Source organism: Lacerta agilis, chromosome 6 (assembly GCF_009819535.1).
Source record: "Lacerta agilis isolate rLacAgi1 chromosome 6, rLacAgi1.pri, whole genome shotgun sequence".
NCBI lineage: Eukaryota > Metazoa > Chordata > Lepidosauria > Squamata > Lacertidae > Lacerta > Lacerta agilis.
Genome location: NC_046317.1, coordinates 64,548,361 through 64,574,268, shown reverse-complemented (window position 1 = coordinate 64,574,268; position 25,908 = coordinate 64,548,361). Strand labels below are relative to the sequence as shown.

Below are 25,908 nucleotides of genomic sequence, written 5' to 3'. Positions count from 1 at the left end.
GTTGAGAAAGCAGTGACTGCTTTAGCTGCAGAGCTGCTCCATTTCCACAGTGATACTGATAATTACTCACTGATATATTGGCACTTGCATGACACTGGGAGCTCCTTCTGCTTTGATGTCTGAAAGGTGAATGGTAAATAAGTGCTGGCACCACTTCTCATTTCTGAAATAAGGAAGGCTTGCCCCCATTTAAAGCTGTGCCTTTGCTTTGTAGTCTATGAGCTGCAGTTTGTGGCTTCCTATCCAGAATCCATGGTAGAATGTTGAGTTTTGATTAGAACATTGATCTTTCTTTTGGCTGGAGAAGCCAGAAAAGCAGCAGCTTGGACTCTGCAGCATCCTATCATTTATCAGTGGTCTTTGGTAGTTCTGACGTTATTTAATCAATAATTCTTTGAAACTGTGTAGTCTTCAGCTTGGAAGCTTGCCTGTAAATGACTTTTTATATTTAACCCTCCCTCATTACTGAGTGGTACTTCCACTTTTCATTGGTTCACCCCAATACAGAATACCTTCCCAGGCTTGCAAGTCAAAAGAGACAAAATGTTTAGCTTGGCTGCTGAAGCATTATTTGATCAGAGACACACAATGTAAATATTTATTGTAACCCTATAAGAGCCATATTGCCAGTGGTGGATTTATAGGTATGTGTAGAATTAGGCCTCCCTATAGCTGATGCCACCCAAATTTATTTGTATACTGTACATTGTTAACTGAGACTGTGTGGTGTAGTGGTTAAGAGCGGTAGACTCGTAATCTGGGGAACCGGGTTCGTGTCTCCACTCGTCCACATGCAGCTGCTGGGTGACCTTGGGCTAGTCACACTTCTTTGAAGTCTCTCAGCCCCACTCACCTCACAGAGTGTTTGTTGTGGGGGAGGAAGGGAAGGGAGAATGTTAGCCACTTTGAGACTCCTTTGGGTAGTGAAAAGCGGGATATCAAATCCAATCTCTTCTTCTTCTTCTTCTTCTTCTTCTTCTTCTTCTTCTTCTTCTCATTTGAAACATAAACCTATGAACCATGAATTGCCATTGTTGAATTCTGCTATTTCAGTTTATTTCATTGCTTCCACTCTTTATTTCTACTACCTCCTGATTAAAGTGCATTGCAGGGAGTTGGACTAGATGACCCTGGGGTACTTGGTGGAGACTTGTCAATTAATACAGGGGTTGCCAACCCAATTCCTGTGTTGGCCTTAATTGGTGCCCCAGAATGGGGCACCAGGCTCTGAGCTTTCTTTTTCTTTTTCCTAAATTTACCGTAAGTTTCTAGTCCTTCTAGAAAGAAATTATGAAGTATAATGTGCTGTTTTTGTTAAATGAGCCAGACTGGCAGCTCCTGTCTGTCAGTGTTTTTAACCAATGAGTGAAGTACCAGTATATGCTTTGCTGTCTAGTAAAACTGTTTCTCCTATTCCTATTTCTGTAGCTTGGGAAGTAAGTGGTGGTGGTTTTTTTATCATTGGAGAGATTTTTTACTTGAGCTGCAATTCGAATCCCCAATCTTTTGCACTTGTGGTGGAGGATGGGGCAGAGGGCTCATTTCAACCAGCCCTAAACATAGCTGGCATGAGTTCCCCTGCCTTCCACCCTGGCTAGCATGAGCAGTAGGACTGTGGATGTGGCGGCGGCTGCACTACACTGCCATGTCCATCAGCCATCTGGCAGGGGCTAGGATTGGTCTTTTTTTAGTCCCTTTTTATCATTTGCAGAAAGCTGATCTTAAAAAAAACAACTTGTGTACTTTACTCTAGTCAGTTGTTTTAAGTGCATATATAAATGTTTAAAACCAGTGGTATATACAGTGCTGTATTTTTGGAATTACTTGGCTATGGAACAACTATTATGATTATTCTCTTTGTTTTCTTTCGGAAATAGTATTTTTACAAGATTGCTTGAATCATATGTCTTTCTGAAAAAGCAACTGAAAGATATAGTTTCCTTTTTCTGATGCTCTCTGTGTGTGTCACTGAATTATGTTTTAATTGAGCATATGAATGTGAGCTTTGCTGAAGAATTCAAAGTGGGCTGAATATAAAATAAGTTTGTTCTGGGTATAAGCTTTCGTGTGCATGCACACTTCTTCAGATACACATGTATCTGAAGAAGTGTGCATGCACACAAATGCTTATACCCAGAACAAACTTAGTTGGTCTCTAAGGTGCTACTGGACAATTTTTTTATTTATTTTGACTGTGTCAGACCAACACGGCTATCTACCTGAATCTGGATGTAAAATAGTTTGAGCTCTTCTTTCCTTCCTCCTTTGGCACAGTACAACTGAGCCCCTCAGCTCTTTCCATTGCTGCTTATGTCATCCTGAGCTGTTACTCATACTTTCAGGAAAAGTGACAGTTCAACTGAGAAGAACCCTTCAGTGTAGAATTATATTCACATGTGACCACACACTTTCCCATGGGGTCTAGGTAAAAGTTGGATCCAGTAACCTGTTTCCTTGTGACTCCTCTATATCAGAGAGATGGGACATAATATGCTAGCTGATTACTTGTTGATTTACACATTTAAAAAACTCAGCTGGCCTTTCTCCCATATAGAAAATTATGGTACAGGATTATTGGCCAGAGAAGGATCTTCTTCCACTAACTCTCATTTCATTAACTTATACAGAAGAAATTATTTCTAGAGTCTCTCCTATTTTGCAGGTTAGGGTGGAGAGAATATTCACATTGAAGGTTCTGAAGGTGCTAGCACTTTACACAGTATCTCCCTCCCTGTGGAACACCCTCTAATTGGATGTCAAGGAGATAAAGAACTATCTGACTTTTAGAAGACATCTGAAGGCAGCCCTGTATAGGGAAGTTTTTAATGTTTGACATTTTATTATGTTTTTATATGTATTGGAAGCCAGCTAGAGTGGCTGGGATAACCCAGCCAGATGGGCAGGGTATAAATAAAGTATTTCTATTATTATTGTTAATTACCGTATTTTTCCGCTCCATAGGATGCTTCGGACCATAGGGCGCACCTTGTTTTTAGAGGAGGAAACAAGGGAAAAAATATTTTTCTGGTTTTCCTCCTCTAAAACCCATGGTTTTTTTTTGAGAATCAGCTCAAAGTTTTACAGCTTTTTTTGCAAAGGATCAGTTCAGATTTGTGCAGCTTTTGCAAAGGGGGAAAAGCATTGCTTACAAAACAGTAAGCACCAGTACAGACCAGTAAGCACCAGTAGAAGCCAGTACGCACCAGCAAGTAATAGGAAACAAGAGGAAAGCAAACCAGTACAAACCAGTAAGCACCAGTACAAACCAGTACAGACCAGTAAGCACCAGTAGAAACCAGTACACACCAGCAAGCAATAGGAAGCAAGAGGAACACAAACCAGTATAAACCAGTAAGCACCAGTACAAACCAGTACAGACCAGTAAGCACCAGTAGAAACCAGTACGCACCAGCAAGCAATAGGAAGCAAGAGGAACACGAACCAGTATAAACCAGTAAGCACCAGTACAAACCAGTACAGACCAGTAAACACCAGTAGAAACCAGTACGCACCAGCAAGCAATAGGAAGCAAGAGGAACGCAAACCAGTACAAACCAGTAAGCACCAGTACAAACCAGTACAGACCAGTAAGCACCAGTAGAAACCAGTACGCACCAGCAAGCAATAGGAAGCAAGAGGAAAGCAAACCAGTACAAACCAGTAAGCACCAGTAGAAACCAGTACGCACCAGCAAGCACCAGCAGGTAATAGGAAGCAAGAGGAAAGTAAACCAGTACAAACCAGTAAGCACCAGTACAAACCAGTACAGACCAGTAAGCACCAGCAAGTAATAGAAAGCAAGAGGAAAGCAAACCAGTACAAACCAGTAAGCACCAGTAGGTAATAGGAAGCAAGAAGAAAGCAAACCAGTAAGCATCAGCAAGTAATAGAAAGCAAGAGGAAAAGTAACAAAAAGCCCCAAATGGCTGAAAAACTCAATTTCCCAGGATCCTCAGCCCTCGCAAAGGAACTACTATGCAAAGGACCTGGGCGGGGCAGGAAGGGAGCTAGCTCCCTTATCTCCCTCCCGATCTCCTGCAATCAGCTGTTGAGCGGGTTCTTTTCAACACTCTTTCCCTCTTGTTAGCCTTTAGCTCTTTCTAAAACAGAAAAAGCAGGATCTGCCTTTCCTCCCTGGGCAATTTGGCTCCAGGGACCATGCATTCGCTCCATAAGACGCACAGACATTTCCCCTTACTTTTCAGGAGGAAAAAAGTGCGTCTTATGGAGCAAAAAATACGGTATTGTTATTATTATTTGCACAAACCCACTAAAATCAATAGTATAATAAAGATCTTACTGAAAACTAGACTATTGTGTGAATGGCTTAAAAAAAAGTAAATGGTAGGTGTTGGGCCCTTGATGCTGATTGGGACCCTAGCAATGGGATAAGGAGGCTTAACTATTTGCCTCCTGTTGTGGTTGCAATCTGTATTGGGACCCTGCATCTACTATTCACAACAATAGTAGGTTTTCTTTCAAAGAAAATACCCCTACCCCCTGGCCCATGGCAAATCTGGGTTAAGACAGGGGTAAAGTATTAAAGCCCTGCTTTTCCCCAGTCACAGCTAGATTTCACCATTATTTTTTCTAGGCATTTCTCATTTCTGCTGTGGGGCGTGTGGAAAATCTAAAGCAGGCACGTCCAACAGGTAGATTGTGATCTACCAGTAGATCACTGGACGTCTGTGGTAGATCACTGGTAGAACACTGGATCCCCTCAAAGAAGCTCAACAATCTTGGGCCCCCTAAAAAAGATCAAAAACATTGACGTGAACCCCTAAAAAATGGGCCTTCCTCTTCCTTTAAAAAAGTTCAGCAACTTTGACCGGAACCCGAAAAACAGGGCTTTCCATCCTAAAAAAAGTTCAACAACTTTGACCCCGAACCAAAAAAAAAGGGAGGGTTGATCACTGCCAGTCTTTAACTCTGTGAGTAGATCACAGTCGCTTGGGAGTTGGCTGTGGTGGAATAATGCCTGCTGATGATTCAGGTTCATCATGGGCTAACTTATCACTTCCATTTTAGGTAGGTGTTCCCTGGGAGGCGGAGCTAGTTGGCATTCTAAAAGGAGGGGGAACAACCTTGAAAGGGAGTTGGGGGTTTGGCAGTTGGGGGTGGAGGGTTAGAGAGAAAAAATGAGAGGTTAGGCTTTGGGGAATGCAAGGAAAGGTCATTACCATTGCTAAAGGGATGCAGGAAATATTATAACTAAGCTGAATTACATGAGAAGAAGATTTGTACCAGTAATAACCCGAGACATCCATGTTTTCAAGTTACCTAATAAAGTTAAATGTGCTTAAACGTTCGTTGACTCTGGCAGTGTATCAGTACCTTAAGAGGTGTGACTAAGAGGAGAGAACAAAGGTTTCCTGGGGAAGAGGAAACTGTTTGCTTATTCTCCTGTCATACAGAGGGCTGGACAGTGAAGCCAAATGTGCCACTTATTTGCCTAAAGGGAAGGCAAACTGCAGTAGTTGGGAACCCTGGTAGGGAGATCCCATAGGTGGCAAAAAGGTTTTCAACCGTAGAGCCCTGAGGTACCCCAGAGACAACTCCCATATGAACACTGAAGGATTCATCCTAGTTGTCAGTGAAACTTAGGGAGAGTCACTGTTGGGGAAGTATTGAAGGGGAGGGAATAGGATCCCTCACAATGGCCACCCCTGGTCTAAAGGAATCAAAAATTGGACCAATTATGTGGATCTATAATTTTAGTCTATGGGTGAGGGCAGTAGAGATGCAGAATGTTAGGAGGTCTGGTGAAAACAAGTAAACAAAAAGGGGGAAAAGAGAAGAAAATTGTCTGCTTTACTTCCTAACCGGGTATTCTGGAGTTAGGGTGAGGTCTGCTCTGTCCTAAACATCCAAGAATGCAAGCTAGCTCTAGTTTCTATTCCAGGACACGATGAGAAGTCTTGAGGTTTGCATTCTCGGTCTGCTGCTGTCATAATTATTTATTCTGAATGTGTGATGCAAAGATAACAAAATGAAATCAGTTTCTATATTTCATTCTCTTTGTGGTTACAAATTGTACAGCTCATAGCTGAAATGCATTTCATGTCATTGGGGATATGGCTTGAATCTGAACCATTGTATGCAAGGAAGAGTTACCGTAAAACTGAAAATATTATTGACCAATACTTGTAACCCCATTCTTTTTTGCAACAGATATTGTGCACTGTCTTAATAAGTGAAACACCCCATCTTCATTGTGTCAAATTTCAAACATTTGAATTGTTAAGGTGCCTTGATAATTATTTGATTGAAAGGCAAGGTAACAAATAATACTGTATTTACAGCATCCTTCTTGGTGGAATGGCATATACATGGAGGTTACAAGAATATCAGGGGTAGTACCCTGACTTGGGAACATCCTCTCCCAAGAGGTATGCCTGGCAGCAGTTTTACTGGCATTTTGGTGCCTGGATAAAACTCACCTGTTCACCCAGGTATTCATTAGTGGACTGGTGATGACTGCATATTATTTTTGTTTTGCTTATTGTAGGCTATTTATGTGTGGCTTTCTGTGAACCAGGGAAAGTTATCAAAGTTGCCATTGGGTCCATGTTGGCTACCCCAGCTTCAGTGGTTAAGGCATGGCTCACTCATTCAAGAATGAAACATGGTCAAGGTTTAAGAGGCAGGCAGCATGGTTCATGAAAATGTTCCTGTTATAATTAATGATCAGGAAAGCATACTCTGTGAAATTAAGGGTTGTATCCTTCACAATAATGGTGCTTGTAGAATAACTTCTGCTCACATAGTGGAATTTTCCCTCCATCTCCCCACCCCCACTCCCACCCTACACATACCCTCCCAAACCTTCTCTGGTGGTACTGGAACAGATTCGGGCCCCCTCTTGCCATTGTTTGCCAGGCCATGGAACCTTTTATTCCAGAAGACTTTTGTTTTGTCGGGTGCTAGTTTATTTGCTGAGCCTGTCTCTGGTTTCCTTTATACTCTTATGTGTATTGTGTGTGTTTGTTAGCTTATAGTAAATCATCCTGAGTAAAGATTTTGCATTATAATAGTGAGATACAAATCTCTTTGTAAATAAATATTGCTTTCTTTCCTAGTCAATACTTTCTCTCCATCAGCAGAAAAGTCTGTCATTGAAGCATACTGACTTCAGTCTCTGGAAGGAATGCACAAAAATGCTGTGTTAGTGATGGCGCTATCTGCAACATTCTGCTATGTCAAATATGAAGACCACAAGAACTTGAGCTGATCAGGATCTTCATGCAGCTCTAGCATTCAGTAGCATCCTCTTCAGTAAAGCTTGACATTTGAATCTGTATTTACATTAAATTGCAGTCCCCCCCCCCCCCGAGAATGTATATTGTCTTCTGCTGGTGGCATCTAGTACCCTCTTTCCGGGCAAAGTGGTGCTAAAAAACCTCTTCCCAGAAATGCTTAACATTTATCTTCTTGTAACAGAAGCAGAACCGTTTCAGCTTGAATGACTCTAACAATGTGATAAATTTCCCCCTTGAGTGTATTTTTCTTCAAATTTATGGCTAGATTCTCCTTGCAACTCCTTCCTTTTTGTGTGGATAATAATTCCTTAAAAGATAACTAATTTCTGAGCTTGTTACTGATTTTAGTTTGATGCTAAAACAATTCATTGCACTGATGTAACAGTGCCTGAAGTTGCTAGCCCAGGAATTACTGGTACTAAATCATAGAATTGGAAAGGACAAAAGTCTACTTAGTCCACAGGCATGTGTGTGTCTACATATGTGGGTATATGAGCACCTACACACAGCGGAAGCACCACATACTGGTACCTGAGTCTGTGATTGGGGCATATGGTTGAGTTGTGTTATCTGCACTGGCTACTGATGTGTTTCTGTGCTGGTTATTCTCTTTAAAGCCCCATACAGTTTAGGAAGAGGATATCTAAAAATCTCCTAACATGAATCTGCCCACTCTCTTATAATCTGGAGAGTCCCTGTTGCTAATAGTTATGGCTCACCTAGCAGGAATGTGAAATAATGCTTTCCCAGTTCCTTCCTTTGTAGAGCTGGCTGATAGAGTTTCTATTAAGCCATAAATATGGCATAAATATGGAGGAGACTCTTGAGAGTCCCATGGACTGCAAGAAGATCAAACCTATCCATTCTCAAAGAAATCAGCCCTGAGTACTCACTAGAAGGACAGATCCTGAAGTTGAGGCTCCAGTACTTTGGCCACCTCATGAGAAGAGAAGACTCCCTAGAAAAGACCCTGATGTTGGGAAAGATGGAGGGCACAAGGAGAAGGGGACGACAGAGGATGAGATGGTTGGACAGTGTTCTCGAAGCTACTAACATGCGTTTGGCCAAACTGCGAGAGGCAGTGAAGGATAGGCGTGCCTGGCGTGCTCTGGTCCATGGGGTCACGAAGGGTCGGACACGACTGAACGACTGAACAACAAATGGCATAGAAATTATTTAAATAAACTATTATACTTTTATTCCTTCATTTCCCCAGAATGGCGGGGTATAAATACAAAATTGTTGTTGTTTGTTTTTGTTGTTACTATTTATTTATTTATTTATTTATTTTCTCTTTCCTCCCTGTTTTTGCATATTTCTGGTTCTTTCTACTTTTAAAAAAAGCTTTACATTTTCTTTTGTTTAAATCAGTTTCATGTCCTTTCATTAGCTAGTCCTTGTACCTGTGGTGTATTATGTATATCAAAGCATGATCATCTGCATCTCATTGATTCGTACAAGAACATTTTAATTGATATAGTGTATCTTGACTTTATTATTTTTTACCCCTCCACTTTTTTCTTTTCTGTTTATTTGAATTAAGCTTTGTGGCAGGGCCTTGTATTTTTATTCAGCTTGTATCATACCTACTTACTATAAGTGCTAAATAAATAATAAACATTACTTCTTTTTTATTGTACCTGTTATCTGGACATGCAGAAAGGCCAGTAACTAAGATAGAAAATAGAAATAATGTATACAGTATTCTTCTTTGGAAATGTGGTGGAATGATGCTAGTGAACGTGATACTTAACTCCAAGACACAACCTTATAAAAATGGGCTGAGGAAATGGAACCTCAAAATAAAAACAATCAAAATGAGGGGAAGTGGTTCATGGCATCTAGAATCTATACATAGAAATATCATGTCTAAATTAAGGGTGGTAACAAGAAACAGATGGTAAACAAGTTAATTGAAACCTGTGGTGCAGAGCTTGCTGTAAAAACACCCTCTTTTGGATTATCTCATGGAAATAAAAAAAGGCAATATACTAATCTAAGTTCTTGAGAGGAAAAAAATTGCAAAGCAATAGATGGACACTTTTCTAATGCATAAAATGTTCTTTTTCCACAGATTCTAGATCAAGAGCGAAGTACAACAGATATTTGGCAAAGACGTAACCTTGCTTGGAGAGTGATCAGTCTGCTCTGATGCCACTCAGGCCAATGGCTGATCTGTCTAAGCTGACTTCCTGCTAACGATATCAAGGAAAATGAAATATTTCATGGACTTCCTAATACTTCTGAATCTTTCAAGGCAGCAAGTTTGCGTGTGTATGTGTGTTGAAAGGGGACACACTATTTTCTGAATGACAGAGAGCTCTGCCATGGCTGGTGACCATCACTGGAGGGGTCTCAGGAATATATGCCAGAGTTATTTGGAACAACCCTCACAGGATTACCCTTCAGTCCTGGGGTCTTGCTGGTCTTAATTACTTTATGTATTTGATGTTAAAAATGCTCTGATGACCTTTTCAGATGTTGATAGATGTAAACTTAAGCTGTTTGCAAAGGGAAATGGAGGGTTTACGGACCTTACCATGCAGCCTGCATTTGACAGTTGCCACAACCTGCAGTTGGCTACAGTAACCATGTGACCTTAGCTTACTGTTTATAGAGCCTTAAGAGGCATCCTGAGGAGGAATTCCCTGCCAGTCTCTGATCTTACTGTAACGCGGGGCATTTGCCAAGTGTTGCCATGATGTGTGAGGTAATGCCTACCATCAGCGAGAGTGACCCCTTGGGGTCACAGCCGGGCTCTGATTCTGATGCCAACTTTGAACAGCTGATGGTGAATATGCTTGATGAGAGAGACAAGCTGCTAGAGACTCTTCGGGAAACACGTGAGACTCTGTCTGTAACTCAGGGCCGGCTACAGGAGACGGTGCATGAGAGAGACCAGCTGCAGAGGCAACTGAACTCTGCTTTACCTCAGGTAAGATAAATACACCGATTTTGCAGAAACCAAAAGATGGTAACAGCAGGAAAAGTCATGGGCAAAGATACTGGCATGCCAGGACAGAGGGCATGGCTTTCTCATTCTAATTTGAGAGGATATAGCTAAAGTTAAGACATGAATGTAATGCATAATGCATTGGTTTCTCATCACTGTAGGTGCTTGCCAGGGAGGGAATTTTGAAACCTATTCTAATTTCCTTCTAAATTGACTGCATAGCTGCTTATAGCGGGTACTATATAATACTGCATTTCCTGCTTTAGCAAGGTGTTGGACTAGGTGATCTTTGAGGCCCCTTCCAGCTCTAATTGCAGCATTCACTTTCTCAGTGTTAATACCTTCTTGCTCCCAATATTTCAATAGCATTGACTGGCACAACTCTGCAGTGGTTTTGCTCTGACTAGGAGATAGTGCTGGAAGACCACCAGTTGGCTCCACTGAAATTCATCCTGTGGGATGTAATAAGAGTCTAATCTTGCCTTCTAAGAACTTTAACATCCATATGAAACTTCTGGGTACGAACATAAGGGAACCTGAGGTGACATATCATCAGTGATGCCTAACTCTTTTTATCCTTGTCCTCAGATCCAGGTGTGTCTGGATTCTCTGAGCTGATGCTTGAAGTTGGTGGTGGGCTAGATGAGGTAGAAAAAGCTTAAGTGTAATTAAGATAAGATGGAGTTGATAATGGATGAGCCAGTCAGCCTAGGAACAGGTGGGTTGCCTCTTCTGGAGTGGGTTGCAATTCCCTGTGAATGAGTAGGTTTACAATTTGGGAGCGCTCAATACAGCTACTTTTCCAGCTGATCGTTTGCTGGAGAAAAACTAGACATTGTTATACATGCTGTAGTAACTTTTTATATACAGTCATAACTTCATATGTCTATCTATCATGATTACAGGCAGTTCCAAGCAGGATTTGTGGGGCTCAGGAATTACAGGCCTGGGTCACAAATGGCCATAACTGCACCCATGTCTGTGATTGCGATGGAGCTTAATCTCTCCACATGTCCAGGAAGGCTGTTCTGAAAGCTTGTGTAAGGAACATAAAATCTGGTTCTTGGGGAATTGGCCAGCTGCCACATATAAAATACTACATTTAGCAACTGAACGTTGGTCTTTTTTGTCTTGTAGCTATTTATTTAAAACTAGAGACTGCCTCAGTGCCCCAGGCTAAATTCCAAGGAAAAGAACTGTTCAGTCATAATTGTTTGCAGTTTTATTTCCAGAGTTGTTCTAATTAATTTCTAACACCTTAACTAGTAGTGTGCCAATAACAGATTTCCTCTGATGTTTGTAGTCCTTTTAATTCTGGTTCTCATTTCTTCCTAAGTCAGCCTGTATAGCTCAGTTGTTTGAAGCGTTGTGCTGATAATGCCAAGGTTGCAGGTTCAATCTCTGTCTGGGACAGCTGCATAGTCCTGCATTGCAGGGGGTTGGACTAAATGATCCTTGGGATTCCATCCAACTTTACAATTCTGTGATTCCCTCCTGACTCAACTTTCATGGAATTTGATGCAGCAATGTGCTACCTGTTGGATGGGGCATGATGTGTATGTACATGTAGTGAAGGTTATTCTGTAACTAATTAAATGAGGTACAGGTAACTTGCATCTTATGCTTATTATACTTGATGACAGCTTTATGCTGAACATCAGAAAACAATTAAATAAATTTTGTGCATTTGGGGGGGGGGAGGCAGAGTGAGGAAAAAATGGCCAGGAATTCCTCAGTCTTTGAGAGAGTGGTTGAGAGAGCAATTGGAGTGTGAGAGAGAGTGGAGGAGGTAGCAGAGAGTTTGGGAGGTGGTTGGAGAGAGAGTGGAGGAGGCCAGAGAGACCTGTGGAGGAGGTACTTGGAGAGAGCTGCAGACTGCAGAACAGCCCCCAAACTCAAGGTATCATTGTCATCAGCTGCTGAGAAACCAAAGAAGCAGAGGGTGGCTCCCATGCTGGAAGAGAAAGTGGTTGTGCTGGACCATTTGAAGGATGGCATGCCTGTGTGTGCTGCGGCATGCAAATATGGACAGACCAAGTCCAGCCCCTGTGCCATCAAGGTGTGTGAGGAGATTTGTGGGGAGATTTGTGGCAGCAAGCACACCACTTACTGCAAAGGTGACCAGCCAGGTGTGGGACAAGGCCTTGGTGATGGTGGAGAAGGTATTGAACTTGTGGCTGGAAGACATGAACTGTAAATGTGTTCCTGTGGAGGGTAGCATCTTGCTCCAAAAGGCTCTCAGCCTCTATGAACACTTCAAACCTTCCACCACAGTTGTGGAAAGCCATCCCAGTTTGGCATAACAGCTTTAAGATCCACTTCAACCTCATGAATGTCCAGATGACTGGAGAAACCTCATCTGCAGATAAGAGGCTGCAAAAACATACTACATGCAACTAAAGATGCTGATGTATGGCAAGGTATATCTTCAATGCAAGTCTTCAGTGCAGACAAGATGGGGCTGTTCTGGAAGAAAATGCCTGAGGTGACTTACATTGCCAAAGCTGAAAATCAAGTCCCTGGCTTGCAAAAGATCCAGTGACTGTGCTGCTCTCTGGCAAAATGGCTGGACACCTAATAAAGCCAGGCTTGCTGTACAGGTCTCCTTCCTGTGGTTTGGCAATCCAATAAAAAGGCCTGGATGACTTTTTCATCATTTCTGGACTGGAAGGAACTGAGAGAGCCTCAAGGAGAAACACCTGGAGTTTAAAGTGATGCTGCTTGTGGATACTTTCTGGGTAGCCCAAGGCACTCTGCTTTGCACATAGTGCCCTCATCGAGCCTCTGGATCATGGTGTGATTCACTGCTTCAAGGTTGCTTACATGAAGCTCACCTTCTCTTGGACGATCAATATGATGGATGCTGGAAGTTCTTCAGTATTGCCCATTGCGTCACCTACATCAAACTGACAATGAATGCAATCAGGGCTGAAACAGTGAATGCATGCTAACAGAACATGTATGTGCATGATTTTGAGGGATTTGCAAGCATTGCCACTGAGTTTGAGGACAATGTGCAGATGGCCACGCAAGTGGGTGGTGATGGCTTTGTTGACCATAGTTAGGGGAAAAGCTAATTGGGGGCCAACAGCTATTGACTGTTAAAGAGCTTGAGGAACTGGTCAGATCAAGTTCAGAATGTGAGGATGAGGATGGTGAGCGTGAGACAGCAAGCTGGAGCCTGCATAACTTTTATAAACTCTTTCAAGTAACAAAGCACACAAATGATCTGATTCCAGAGTTTGATGCCTCCATGGAATGCAGCCTCAAGATCATCTGTGACATTACAGACACTATGAGACCATAAAAGGAAATGCTTGACAAACCCAAGAAACAACAGTGGCAGTTGCCAATTACCATGTTCCTGATGAAGAAACCACCAGTAGCAGCATTAGATGAGCCCACACAACCCACTTGTGGTTCTAAACCACAGCCAAGCACTTTTTCTCGTCCACACAAAATCCCCCAAAGCATGAATCAGCAAAGAAGAGGAGGAGGGGACTAAGAGCTGCATTTGTTCCTCACTGGTAAGTGCAGCAATGTTTTTTGAGGTTTCAAGAGGTTGGTCTGGCTTTACACAATTTTGCTTATACACTCAACTACCAGGAGCATAATGTGAAGTTCTAACTAGCACATAGCACTGTAGGATATGAAGAATTTATCATCTTTTTGCAGTATGTTTATAAACAGATTGTCAAAAGCAGTGCTACAAACTCTTCCCAGCATTGACTTTGTGTGTGCCCTTAGCACAAGTACCTCAATTCATGAAAGTTGTAATAAACTTTTTTGACACAATAATTGTATTCTGTGCAAATTCATAATTAGCATTTTTTCTACATATACTCTTAATACTGTGATGCTGTAGAGTGCTTATTCTCATGAAAACCCATCCCTGATTACTGAGGGGAAGCTGAACAGGTTTGGTACACTGTTGTGGCATGGTAGTACCAGCAGGTGGTGCTGAAATCTAGGGAAGACCCATAGCTGGTGCCCAGGGTAAAGTTTTATTTATGCTAGCTTTCCCCCCTCCCTCCCTGATTCAGGTGGAATCTGAGGTGTTCATTTACAATACTGCAGGAACTGCTTAATCATGCCTTTGCCTGTTTATTTTCTCCGAAACTGTTCCATTCTGTTACGCGTTTTAATAAGCTAGGTACATGCATAATAACACACCTCCTTTATAAGAGAACTCGGATGCCTCCAGTCACAATTCTAAGTATGAACATTGTATCTTTTCAACATTGTTTGTTGCTTCTTTCGTGCATTCTTTTCAAACCCAAACATTTATTCCTTGCTCACACCATTTACAGTTGATTCATATTATATATCAAGGGCATTAAATACAGATACAGGTATACACTTGAAAGACAGTTTATATAGAGAAAAGATACAGTGTTTATACTTGGAAGCTTGACTGAAGGCATTAAAGTTCTTTTGCAAAGGAACAACATACATAGCTATGACAATATTTGTCATAGGGAAAAGTATGTGTACAAATACAGTTCCAGGGTGTGGTTAATGCCTCAATCTTAAAGATGGTCTCCCTGGATCCAGAGGTCTTAGAAAACTACTGTCCCATCTCTAATATTCCTTTCCTGAGCAAGGTGATTGATGTGGTGGTGGCAAGCCAGCTGCAGGTACGTACACCTAGATTATCTAAACCAGGGGTTGGCAACCTAAGGCCCATGGGCCACAAGCGGCCCACGGGGGTCGTTTTACCAGTCCACGAGCCACCCCCGAACTGAGCCACCCACTTGATGAGTCCCCACGTGCTGCGCTAAACTGGCACAGTGCAGCGCGGGGACTTGCTTTCGCGGCGATGGGAATCGCGTTGATGCAGATGCCGGAAATCGTGTGCGCTCATGCGTGCCCACGATCCGGCCCATTGAGGGGGGCTCCGTGGCAGTGAATCGGCCCCCTGATCTAAACCCTTTCCAGTTTGATTTCAGGCCTGGCTTTGGCACTGAAAAGATCTTGATCACCCTGATTGAAGACAGACAGTGGGAGTGTAGCCCTGTTGGTTCTCCTTGACTTCTCAGTAGTTTGGGGCGCTATTCACCATGGTTTCCTTCTGGAGTGACTTGAGGAGGTTGGAGTTGGAGATACTGAATTACAGTGGTTTTACTCCAACCTGCAGGGGCACTACCAGAAAGTAATACTAGGAGACTGTTGCTTGGCCCCATGGCTTTTCATTTGTGGGGTCCTGCAAGGGTCTGACACCTGCTTTCGAAGGGGTTATGTTTCCTGTGAAGGAACAGGTTTGTATTTTGGGAGTGCTCCTGGATTCCATCTTGTCACTGGAGTCTCAGGGGCATCTGTGGCCAATAGTGCTTATGCTTAGCTAAGGATGGTTCACCAGCTATTGGAAAAGCTTGGCCTCAGTTACCCATGCTTTGGTGACCTGCCTGTACTACTGTAATACACTCTATGTAGAGCTGCCTTTGATCCACAGCATGGATATATTATAGAAAGAATAAGCAATGCCTGAATATCAGTCAAAATGACTGTAAAATGAAATTGTAGCATTAGCTGGTAGTTGAAATCTGGGCACCATAATGGGTATCTCCCATATGTTTATTATTTAAACTTCAGTGCTTAGAAGAGGATATATTTGATCTACTTCCCACATTATTTCTCCTGGAGCTGAATCTGGAAGTTGTTCATACAAAATCAGAAAGTGAATTTTTTTTGCAAGTATTTGAGTCATACAATGGTGTACTAAGCTGCATCTTGAATTCTTGGTACACCACTATCTGTCTCTCAATGAGATGTGAAGTAAGTATCCTACCCTTCCCACACACATTATAATTTTACTCAAAGGATGCATAAAATCCAAGCCAAAGTTTGACATTGGCTTGAATCAAAGTTATCCCATATACCTAGGTTTATTTATTTTTGTTTATTTCACAGCTAGATTGCAATAAAACCTCCAAGTGGTTTATAATAAGAATTATCAGTAAAGAAAATAGTTAAAAACAACAATTTAAAACATTCAAAAATAATTAAACTCAGTTATATGCTTAAAAGCCAGATTAAAGTGCATGTCAACATTTTACATATTGGTTAGGCTTGCCTAAACAAAAATGTTTTTAGCAGGTGCCAAAAAGAGTATAGTGAAGGTTGCTTGCCACTAGGAACAGCTGCAAATTTAAAGCATTACAAAGATTTTGCACAGAGGCCGACAGTAACTGACATGGACTTTTATTGTCTGAAGCAAGTGCAGCCAATGTGAAGCTTCTGAAGTTGTTCAACTATAATTCCCATCAGCCCCAGTCAGGATGGCCAGTGGTGAGGGTTGATGAGTGCTGTAGTCTATAAACATCTGGAGAGCATTGTGTTTGGCTACCTGTCGTCTTAGCATTCTTACTGAAGAAAATTGGTAGACATGACACTCTGGCACTTGGCAGCTTCTGGGCAGGAGGATAATAAGCCAATCCTAAATGAAGTTGTCACTGTCTCCTTGTTTCATGCAGATGATTGAGTGTGTGTGTGCGTGTGTGTGTGTGTGTGGAGTGGGGATGGTTGAGTTTACCTTCAGTGAAATGCAGACAAGATTATTTGAAAAAGTGCGAGCGGCTGTTACTAATATTGTGTGTCCAAGGCTCTGAGTCTCATGTGCATATCTCTCAGAACAGAAGAGAGCCCAGGGTTGGGATTAACCTTGGCAGCCATGTTCTGAGGTGATTATTTAGCAGGTCAACCATGAACCCCAAACTGAGATGCTAGGCCCTGCAGCATGCTGCAGAGCCTAGCCAAGGGTGTGACAGCTCACTTTCTGGCTTGTAGTGAGAGGGGGGAGGACCTTTATTTTTAGAAGTGGGAAAGAAACTCATATATTTCTTGCATTATAGTACTACCAACCCCAGGGTACTTCACATTCAGCTGAGCAGCAACAGCAGTCTGCAAGAGCTTGGCAAGGGAGGGAGAGCTAAGCACTCAGCCAGACTGGCTGCTTACAAGCCCAGTATGAGCACCTTCTGGCCTTGACACATTTTGGTCTTTCTGCTTCCTCACTGAGCTGAGTGACCTTCTGCCCTTGGCAAATTCCCAGTTGGGTCAGCCAGATCCAATAAATTCCAAGCTGGTCAAAAGGTACCCTGGCCCTAAATGGGCTCTGCCGTAGCTGATTTTCAGGCACACGCCCCTTTGTGGCCTCACATGCTCAATGCCCACGTCTTGGATTGAGAGCCACAGCTCTGGTGTCTGCACTCATCCATGTTGAGCAGCTGGGCAGAGAGCATGCCAGGTCAGCCAAGGGAGGGTTACGCCTCTCGGGCTCTGCAGCCGCTTGGATTAAGGGGCTATGCGGATTTACTCTCTGCTCTTGCTTCAATTCCTCTCCCTCCGACGTTCTGTATAGGGAACATGCAAGCAATGCAGAGCAAACTAGGTCATTGCAAAGGGACTTTGTGCATCTGTGAGATCCTCTGGGGGAGGCTGCTGGCTCTCCCGGCTCCCAGCTTCTGCTTGTAGCATTTTTGCCTCCCTTACCAAGTCGCACTGCTGCCTCCCCTGGATCTTGAAAAGGGATGTGATTAGCACAGGCAGCAGATGGGGAATTTCCGTGAGCTCCAAATGCCTCCTCTTGACAAGCGCTTTGCTGACACTATTCCAGTGCCCAGTTCTCCTCCTCCTCCCGGACAGACAGATTCTGCAAGAAGCAACTTCCTGCTGGTTTGAACCTCAGGCACCAGGGTCTGCAGCAGGACATGGAACTTAGGCTGCCTCTACCCTTCATCTCTGGATTTAGTTGCTGTTCTCCCCTCGGCCTGGCAGAGCCATGGATTTACAGATCAAGCTGGCTATGATTCCCCAGCATGAATACAGGGAACAAGTCCATAACCATCCATCTGTCCAATGGCATTAATTTCAGCATGTACATGTATCAGGTAAGCGGGATACCCATTGCAGTGTCTGCCCACCATAGCTTTTCACCTTTTCTTGGTAGATGGTAATACTCCAGGCTCTTAAAGCAAGTGTTGAGGCCTATCTGAACCTCCACAAACAGCTGCTTTTCTTCTAGTTCTACTTCTTTCAGGAGTTGTGTTGCCTATAGGCATGAACTTCTGTTCATATTTGTTTCTGTTAAGAAATGGAAGAATCAGTGCTATAGGCTACTCCAAATGTCTTGAGGGGGAAAGGGGGAAAGAGCAGTGTCCCCCGCCCCGTAAATTGTTTAGGGGTACTCTCACTTCCCTATTCATATTGAAATACTGCTCCTCAATAAGGCCAAACTTAGATTCACAAAATGTTTAGGGGTATGTCCCCCCCCCACATTCCCCCAGAAAAAAGCACTGGGAAAAAGAGTATTGGGCACAGTTAGGGCTATCAGGTGATTCCCCTGACAGATAAGACAAATAATATTTCCTAGAGAGTTGCAGGGAGAAGATATTTCCTACCAAGCTGAAAGTTCATTGAGTACAAACAAAAGAGCAGTTGACCTTTGGGAGCTTCTGGTTTATAGTGCTCTGTTTACCTTAACATGCTTGAACAAACAGAGACCTGCAGGTTTGGAATTTAGAAGTGGGAAATGCCAAAGTATAACTGTGCATCATGGTAAAATGGCTAGATCTTTGCTCTATTTTGAAGGGTCCATGTGAACTAGGGTCATACTTACAAAGGGCTGAAGTTTTTCTTTCCTGGTGGACCATAGGTGGTTTACCTTTTTTGGAACTAATTGCCATAGCCCCAAAGGCACTTCGCCAAGCCCACTGTGAGGGCAGAAAAAATCCCAGGGAGTCTATAGTCACCAGACTCCTAGAATTTTGATTGGTAGCACCATGGAAGTGGACAAAATGCATGGCATGCATGTGGGACTGATACCTAAAAAATCACACCTATCAAAAAATGTGTGAAATTTTGTTTTCCACCCTCAAACCTGCCTACTCCTTCCTTTCATTTGTGTCTTTATGTATGCATACCTCTCAGGCAGCCTGTGAACAGACAATACATTTTCCTTCAGGAGCACGGCCAGTGTTGCTGCTGCAACGTATTTGCATTTATTTTCCTGTGACCATCCTGGGCATCTATTGGATATGCCCAAGAGGAATAATACAGTCTCTTTACCTGCTCTATATGCTTGACTAGTTTTGGAATTAGGCTGTGATTAGCATCATGGATTGCACCTGACAGTCTCATTTTTATTCTCCCCTGATATCTCTCAGAAAGGTGACTGTTTACATAATGGTCTACCTTACACCTTGTCATTTTCTAGCCCGACCTAGTGGCTTTTCCCCTGACAGTGGGCAATTGTCATAGGATTGTAGGAAAAACCAATCTTTTAAAAGGGAATTAGACCAATTCATTTACAATAAAACTAGTCATAGCGGCTACAAGCAGCCTGCACAGAGCCAGCAGACATCTGAATACCAGTTGCTGGGGAATAACCATGGAAAAGAGCTGTTGCCCTTGTGTCCTGCTTGTGGTCTTCCCCTGAGTATCTGTCTGTGTAATGTGGGAAGCACAATGCTGGACTAGATAGGCCTTTGGTCTGATCCATCAGGAGATGGGTTCCTTAAGTCCAATACTGATTCATTTGGACATTTTTCTTCTTCTTTAAAATTCTCCTATGTGCACATTGGACTAATTATTATCTGTGATGCAGTTAATAACACTGATTGCTTCTGTATCTGTTTTGATCCACTATGTCTGGCACCAACAGTTATTCCAATTAGATGCCAAAATGTGACTTGTATCCTAAATGGACTCAATTCATTCCTTGAACTCTGAGGCAAATCAGTAGGGAAAAGAAGAATTGTCCTTGCATCTGAAAAAAATGTTCCACATTCTCAGTCATTACTGTGTTTGGCTCTTCCGATATTAATAAAATCACTTTACATAATTGATATGCTCTTAACATTTAAAATCACAAGTTCTTTCGTTTTTGCTCAAACAGTTGAGGTGTGACAGATACCCCTTAAGGTAGTCTGTGCCAGATCCACATAGGGCTTTAAAATTAAACTTGATACTTTCAGCTACACTGGGAAGCAAACTAGAAGCAAGTATAGGTTTTTAATCTCTGATATAAAATGCATCCATAATTCCTAGCTTTTGAATACTTGAACAATCGCATTTGGTGTCTTCTGACGTTTCTCAGTGGTCTTAAGTTTTTAAGAGTTCTTAATTGAGCCAAGATTAGGCATCTGTGTTTCACTTTCTAATCCATTTATAGGTGTCCCTGCCTAATCTGGAAAGCTTATGGCTATGCAATTTACCATTCAAGGGTTGAGAGAAAAAGGTCTGGCAAGGTCTAATCTAAAATGTCTGTTGGAAAAAGTATAAGCTTATAAGGGATTTCGGTAACTTGAGGATGAAGGACTTGTTAAACTTGTCCACAAGACAACCATCTTCTAACCTGGTTTCAAAGTGACTAGGCAGCGTAGGACTGAAAGGTAGTATTTAACTTAACATTAGAATAAATCCCCCAAATCTTGATCTAGTTGAATGAAAGCTCATGCCATAATAAACCAGTTAATCTCTAAAAGCTGCAGCCTTTTTGTTTTCTTGCTTCTACGTTGGGTGATTAGAACATCCTGCCTGGGGATACTGTAGAGACATTCTTCCTCAATGGGATCATTCCATATCAAGTGATCCAACTTTTAAAACCTCATGTCATCCAGTTTTCTTCACGTTTTGTACACGTGCTGAATGATCAAATCTAAAATTTAAATCTAAAATTTTAATTTTTTATCTCATCCCATTTTTTGAGTTATGAGAGTTTGAAATTTCAAAAAATTGACAATTTTGGCCTTCCCAGACCTACACGAAAACCTTAAAAGCTTAGCCCAGGATTGAGATATGTCAAGACCTAAAACACCAATCTCTTCAGAACTTCATGGGCCTTAATATATGTCACATGATGAACTTACTCTAAATTTTAAATTTAAGTTACAAAATTTTAAAGTGATCTAAAAAATTAATATGATTTAAAAATTCCAAAAATTGTATTGATCATTTAATATTTCTAAGAGTTACCTGCACAATTTCATCTTGGGATCTCAATGGGATCACATTACAAAAAAAAAAAAAATTGTACATACATGTCTGCCTTACTTGGTTCTATTTAGGATAAATGGGTCTTCTCAAAGTAAAATATAACAGAATAAACAAGGCCACAACCATAATATTAGTTGCATCAGGCATTTCTTTATAAAGTTATTTAATTAAAAGGTGTCTGAAAAAGTAGTCAGGCTTTTCTTTTAAAAATGTGTTCCAAAGCTGAGTGATAGAATTAATGCTTTGAAAGAATTTTTGTTAGTACTTTATTTCATGAAGCACAACAAAATACATATCAAACAAAATTATGACACGGCTGGAACTGTTTAACTGGTGTTGAGATAACATCCCTTCTATCTAGTTCTTATTTTCAACAAATGAGGAGTACAGAAAAGAAGAAATGTTCCTGAAAGACGCTTTGAAAGAGTGAAAGTGATCAGGGGAACACAAGGATTTCATTGCTACATCCAGTCCAACAGAAATTGTGATCAATGTATACTTTTTTAGCAATGAGAGTGAGAAGTTTGACATTGAAGGAGGTACAAAATCTCTGGATATGGCTGAGATACGTGACCTGTGAATACAATAAAACATGTTGCTTAACTTACTGGTATATACTGTTGGTGGACTATGAAAGTGAAGAAGCAACTGTGACCTCCTTACACCCACCAGGGCCAGCATCATTATTTGTTTACCCATCTAGTCAGGATGTACTTAAGGTGGGGCGAGCACAAGTTCTAACAAACCTTGAACCTAGGACTGCAACTGGCCGCACTCACACTTTGACAAAAAATGAAATGTGCAACCAGTACTCTTGAAAAACATTTGGTGTAAAGTATAAATACCGTATATACCCGAGTATAAGCCGACCTGAATATAAACCGAGGCACCTAATTTTCCTACAAAAACCTGGGAAAGCTTATTGACTCGAGTATAAGCCTGTTCACCTTTGCTGCTGTGGAGGAGGAGGAGGAACGAGCAGCCCGAAAGCAGCCCTTTGGGCTGCTCCTTCCTCTTCTTCCTTTGCCAAGTTTGCATTTATGTGAGCAGTTCAGGAATGGAACAAGCTGCCTGGGGAGAGTAAAGAACCGCCGTTCTTGTACACTTCTTAAGGAATGGTTGGCTGGGGAGAGCGGGTGGTGGCACGAGCGGAGAGAAAGGGCTTCTTTCTCGCCGCCCCCACCGCCCGCCTCACTCGAGTATAAGCCGAGGGCAGCTTTTTCAGCACAAAAAATGTGCTGAAAAACTAGGCTTATACTCAAGTATATACAGTAATGTTTTCAGCCCCATTTAATGTTTGAGAGTCCCCCCTCTAATTTTGTTTGATATACATTTTGTTGTAGCTCTTATAAATATTAAATAATATATTTTTAAAAAATTATATTAATTTTTTTAATCACTTTTTAAATTTTGTAACTTACATTTTATATTTTGAGTAAGTCCACTATGTGACATATCATAGTAAGGTCCTGGTCCAACTCTTTTACCACTTCTAGCACAAAGCTCATTTTCAGGCATGAAGGCAATCAGTAGCAAGTAACATTCCTAAAGGTGGCGGTGCAGTCTCTTGAACCTAAAGATAAATGCAACTGAATTTAAGGAAATGTTTATTTAACTAAAAAAGAAAAAGAAAAAAAAGAAAAAAATTTTTAGCAAAAAAGTAAAGTACGAGTCAGATGCTCTACATGCACTAGTGTCTGTTCACAAGGTTGATGATTAGGGCAATTTTCATTTTGGTTACAGGAAATTTGTCATGAACTACTCTTTGACAGTTTAAACATACAAGTTGCACAGTCTTTCTGTTGCCATGCAAGGCCCAGAGAAAGAGTTTGAAGTAAAATTTGTCACTTGCCTTAATCCCTTTGTGTATACATCCTTACCAGATTTTGACTTCAGAAAAAAGGTGTGAAAACGTTTTTCTTTCTTTCTCCTCTTCCCCTCCCAGTTCACAAGAAGACTTCACATTACCAGAAATTAAGATGATACAAGATGGGATATTGATCAGTTAGGGGACATGTTTGTCTGTCTGTTAGACTAAATCTTAAAAGCAAGCATGCAACATTCCATCACACTTAAAGAAACAGAAACCAGGATATGGTTATGCAGGAAGGAGTATGGTTTATATACAGGTATAGTATGCGTGGTGTCACCAGGGAGGAAATGTAAAACACTGCATTTGAGTGGGGAGGGAAGATTTGAGCACCAACATGTTGCTGGAGAAGAGAAGGGATTGAAGGGAATAGTTGGGGCAGTGTTCAGGGGAGAATGCCAAGGGTCGTGGTGGGAGTGCCAGAGGGATGCAACAAAAGGGTAGGGGATAAAGAGAATGAGAACCAGGACGTATTGGATGGGCATAAAGAAGAGAATCCTGGTAAGAGTTCTAGGTTGTGTTGAGGGCAGGATAGAGCTGAGTTGAAGGGATGGGGAGAATGATGGAGGATGGAGCGAAAATCTCTTATTTCAGCCTACCCCCCTCCCCTATGACATTTCACAGTCATTTGCTAGCTGGCAAAACACAGGGCATTTTTTTTTATTTTTTTATTTTTTTTTTTATGGTAAACTTTATTTCATTTTAGCATAATACAAATGCATTTCTTGAGAAAAAAAAAGAAAAACAACAATGTACATATCCAAGATTGCTTTGAATGGAAAAAAAAGAAACAGAACCCTCCCCCTCCCTCTGCTCTACCCTCCCTCCCCTCCCTTTACTTCTCAGCATACCCATTCGTGCTTGTAAGTCGCTTTAACGTCTAACTGCATAGTCTTTGTCCATTCATGATCCTTTTTTTTGTCTCACCTTTGGACCTTTTGGATCTTTTAATATTTCATCAAGAGGTCGGCTCTTTCCACATATAATTTAAAGTATTCCTTAAGTAATTTCCAATTGGTCTCTCTTTCTATTATACTTATTCCTTTTATTTCTTCATATTTTATTGCCAAGTTGTAGTAAGTTAACAATTTTACTTGCCAATCCTCTTTTTTCGGTATGATTGGGGACTTCCAATTTTTTGCTATTAGAAGCCTCGCTGAGACAGTGGCATACATAATTATATGTCTGTCTTTGGGCTGGAACTCCTTATCTACCATTCCTAGAAGGAATGTTTCCACGGTCTTCTTAAAAGGGTATTTTACCATTTTCTTTAATTCGTTATATACCATCTCCCAGAATACTTTGATGTCCTTACATAACCACCACATGTGTATGTAGGTCCCCACTTCCTTTTTACATCGCCAACATTGATTGGTAACATTTTTGTAAATTTTTGCCATCTTGACGGGTGTCAGGTACCATCTGTATTGCATTTTTAACACATTCTCTTTAATATCATAGTTTGGGGTTAGTTTACTATCTCTTTTCCACAAATTTTCCCATCTTTCCATCATGATTGGCTTTCCCACATCTTGTGCCCAGCGTATCATCACCTCTTTTACTTGTTCTTCCTCTGTCTCCCACTTTAGCAGTACATGGTAGAAATTCTTTATATAATCTTTTTTTTTTCAAATAAAATTTCTTCTAGTTTTGATTTTCCCTTGTCAAATCCAATTTTGATATCCTGTTGGAATCTTTGATTTATTTGAAAATATTGGAGCCAGCTAGTGAGGTAAGTTTTAATTGCTTCATAGTCTTTTAATTTCAATTCCTCATCTTTTTTTTCCAAGATTTCTTTATAAGTTGGCCAAATTGGATCCATATTCCTCTTTTTGACTGATATAATCTCTAGTGGGGAAAGCCACCATGGTGTTTTTAATTCAAAAAATCTTCTATATTTGGACCATACTGCAAACAGAGACCTTCTAATTATATTATTCATGAAAACATTTTTTCTGTTAATTTTATCTTTCATGATGTACCAATGCCAACCAAATCCTAAACCGTCACTCTCCAAATCTAACAGGTCATTATTTTTTAGCTCAATCCAATCTTTAATCCAATACAAAGCCGCCGCGTCATGATATAACTCTAAGTCCGGAAGCCCGAACCCCCCTCTTTCTCTACAGTCAATCAAATTTTTATATTTAATTCGCGGCTTCTTACCATTCCAAATAAACCTAGTAAGATCTCTCTTCCATTCTTTAAAGTACCCTGTGCCCCCCAATAGTGGCAGATTCTGAAAAAGGTAAATCATTTTGGACAAAACCCCCATTTTTACCAAAGATATTCTTCCTAATAATGAGATTTTAAGCTTTGACCATAATTCCAAATTTTTCCTAATTTCTTTCCATTTTTCTCCATAATTTTCTTTTGCCAAATCTAAACTATTGGTTGAAATTTGAAAGCCCAGATACTTCATTTTTTTGCATATTTTTAGACCTGTTAGTTGTTCTAATTCTTTCTTTTCTGCATCCTCTAAATTTTTAACAAGCATTTTTGTTTTATCGTAATTTATTTTTAGGCCAGCCAATTTACCATATTCTTTTATATTCTCCAAAACATTCGGAATACTATTTAGCGGATCTTCAGTTGTAATAATTATGTCGTCCGCGAATGCCTTGACCTTGTACCTTTTCTTTCCTATCACCACTCCCTTTACACTGTCGTCTTCCCTTATATTTCTTAACAATGTTTCTAAGACAATTATAAATAAGAGTGGTGATAGGGGGCAGCCCTGGCGGGTCCCTCTCATTATGCTTATATTGTTGGTCAGTTTGTGATTAATTATTAGTCTCGCTTTCTGCTTCTCATAAATAGCCTTAATTGCT

The 25,908-nt window shown here is 41.2% G+C and overlaps 1 protein-coding gene across 8 annotated transcripts in view; it reads left to right on the top strand.

Annotated features, from left to right (window-relative positions):
* Positions 1–25,908, top strand: part of PPFIA4 (PTPRF interacting protein alpha 4) — a 110,466-nt gene that overhangs the window by 26,326 nt on the left and 58,232 nt on the right. For 7 of the 8 annotated variants that reach the window (XM_033153142.1, XM_033153141.1, XM_033153140.1 and 4 more), the window contains one exon: positions 9,334–10,194. In XM_033153142.1, coding sequence (XP_033009033.1) covers positions 9,958–10,194 — 237 coding nt within the window. In that variant the 5' untranslated portion in view covers positions 9,334–9,957. Of the gene's footprint in view, positions 1–9,333; positions 10,195–17,723; positions 18,102–25,908 lie in introns of those variants that run through there. The other variant, XM_033153143.1, reaches the window with a different exon arrangement.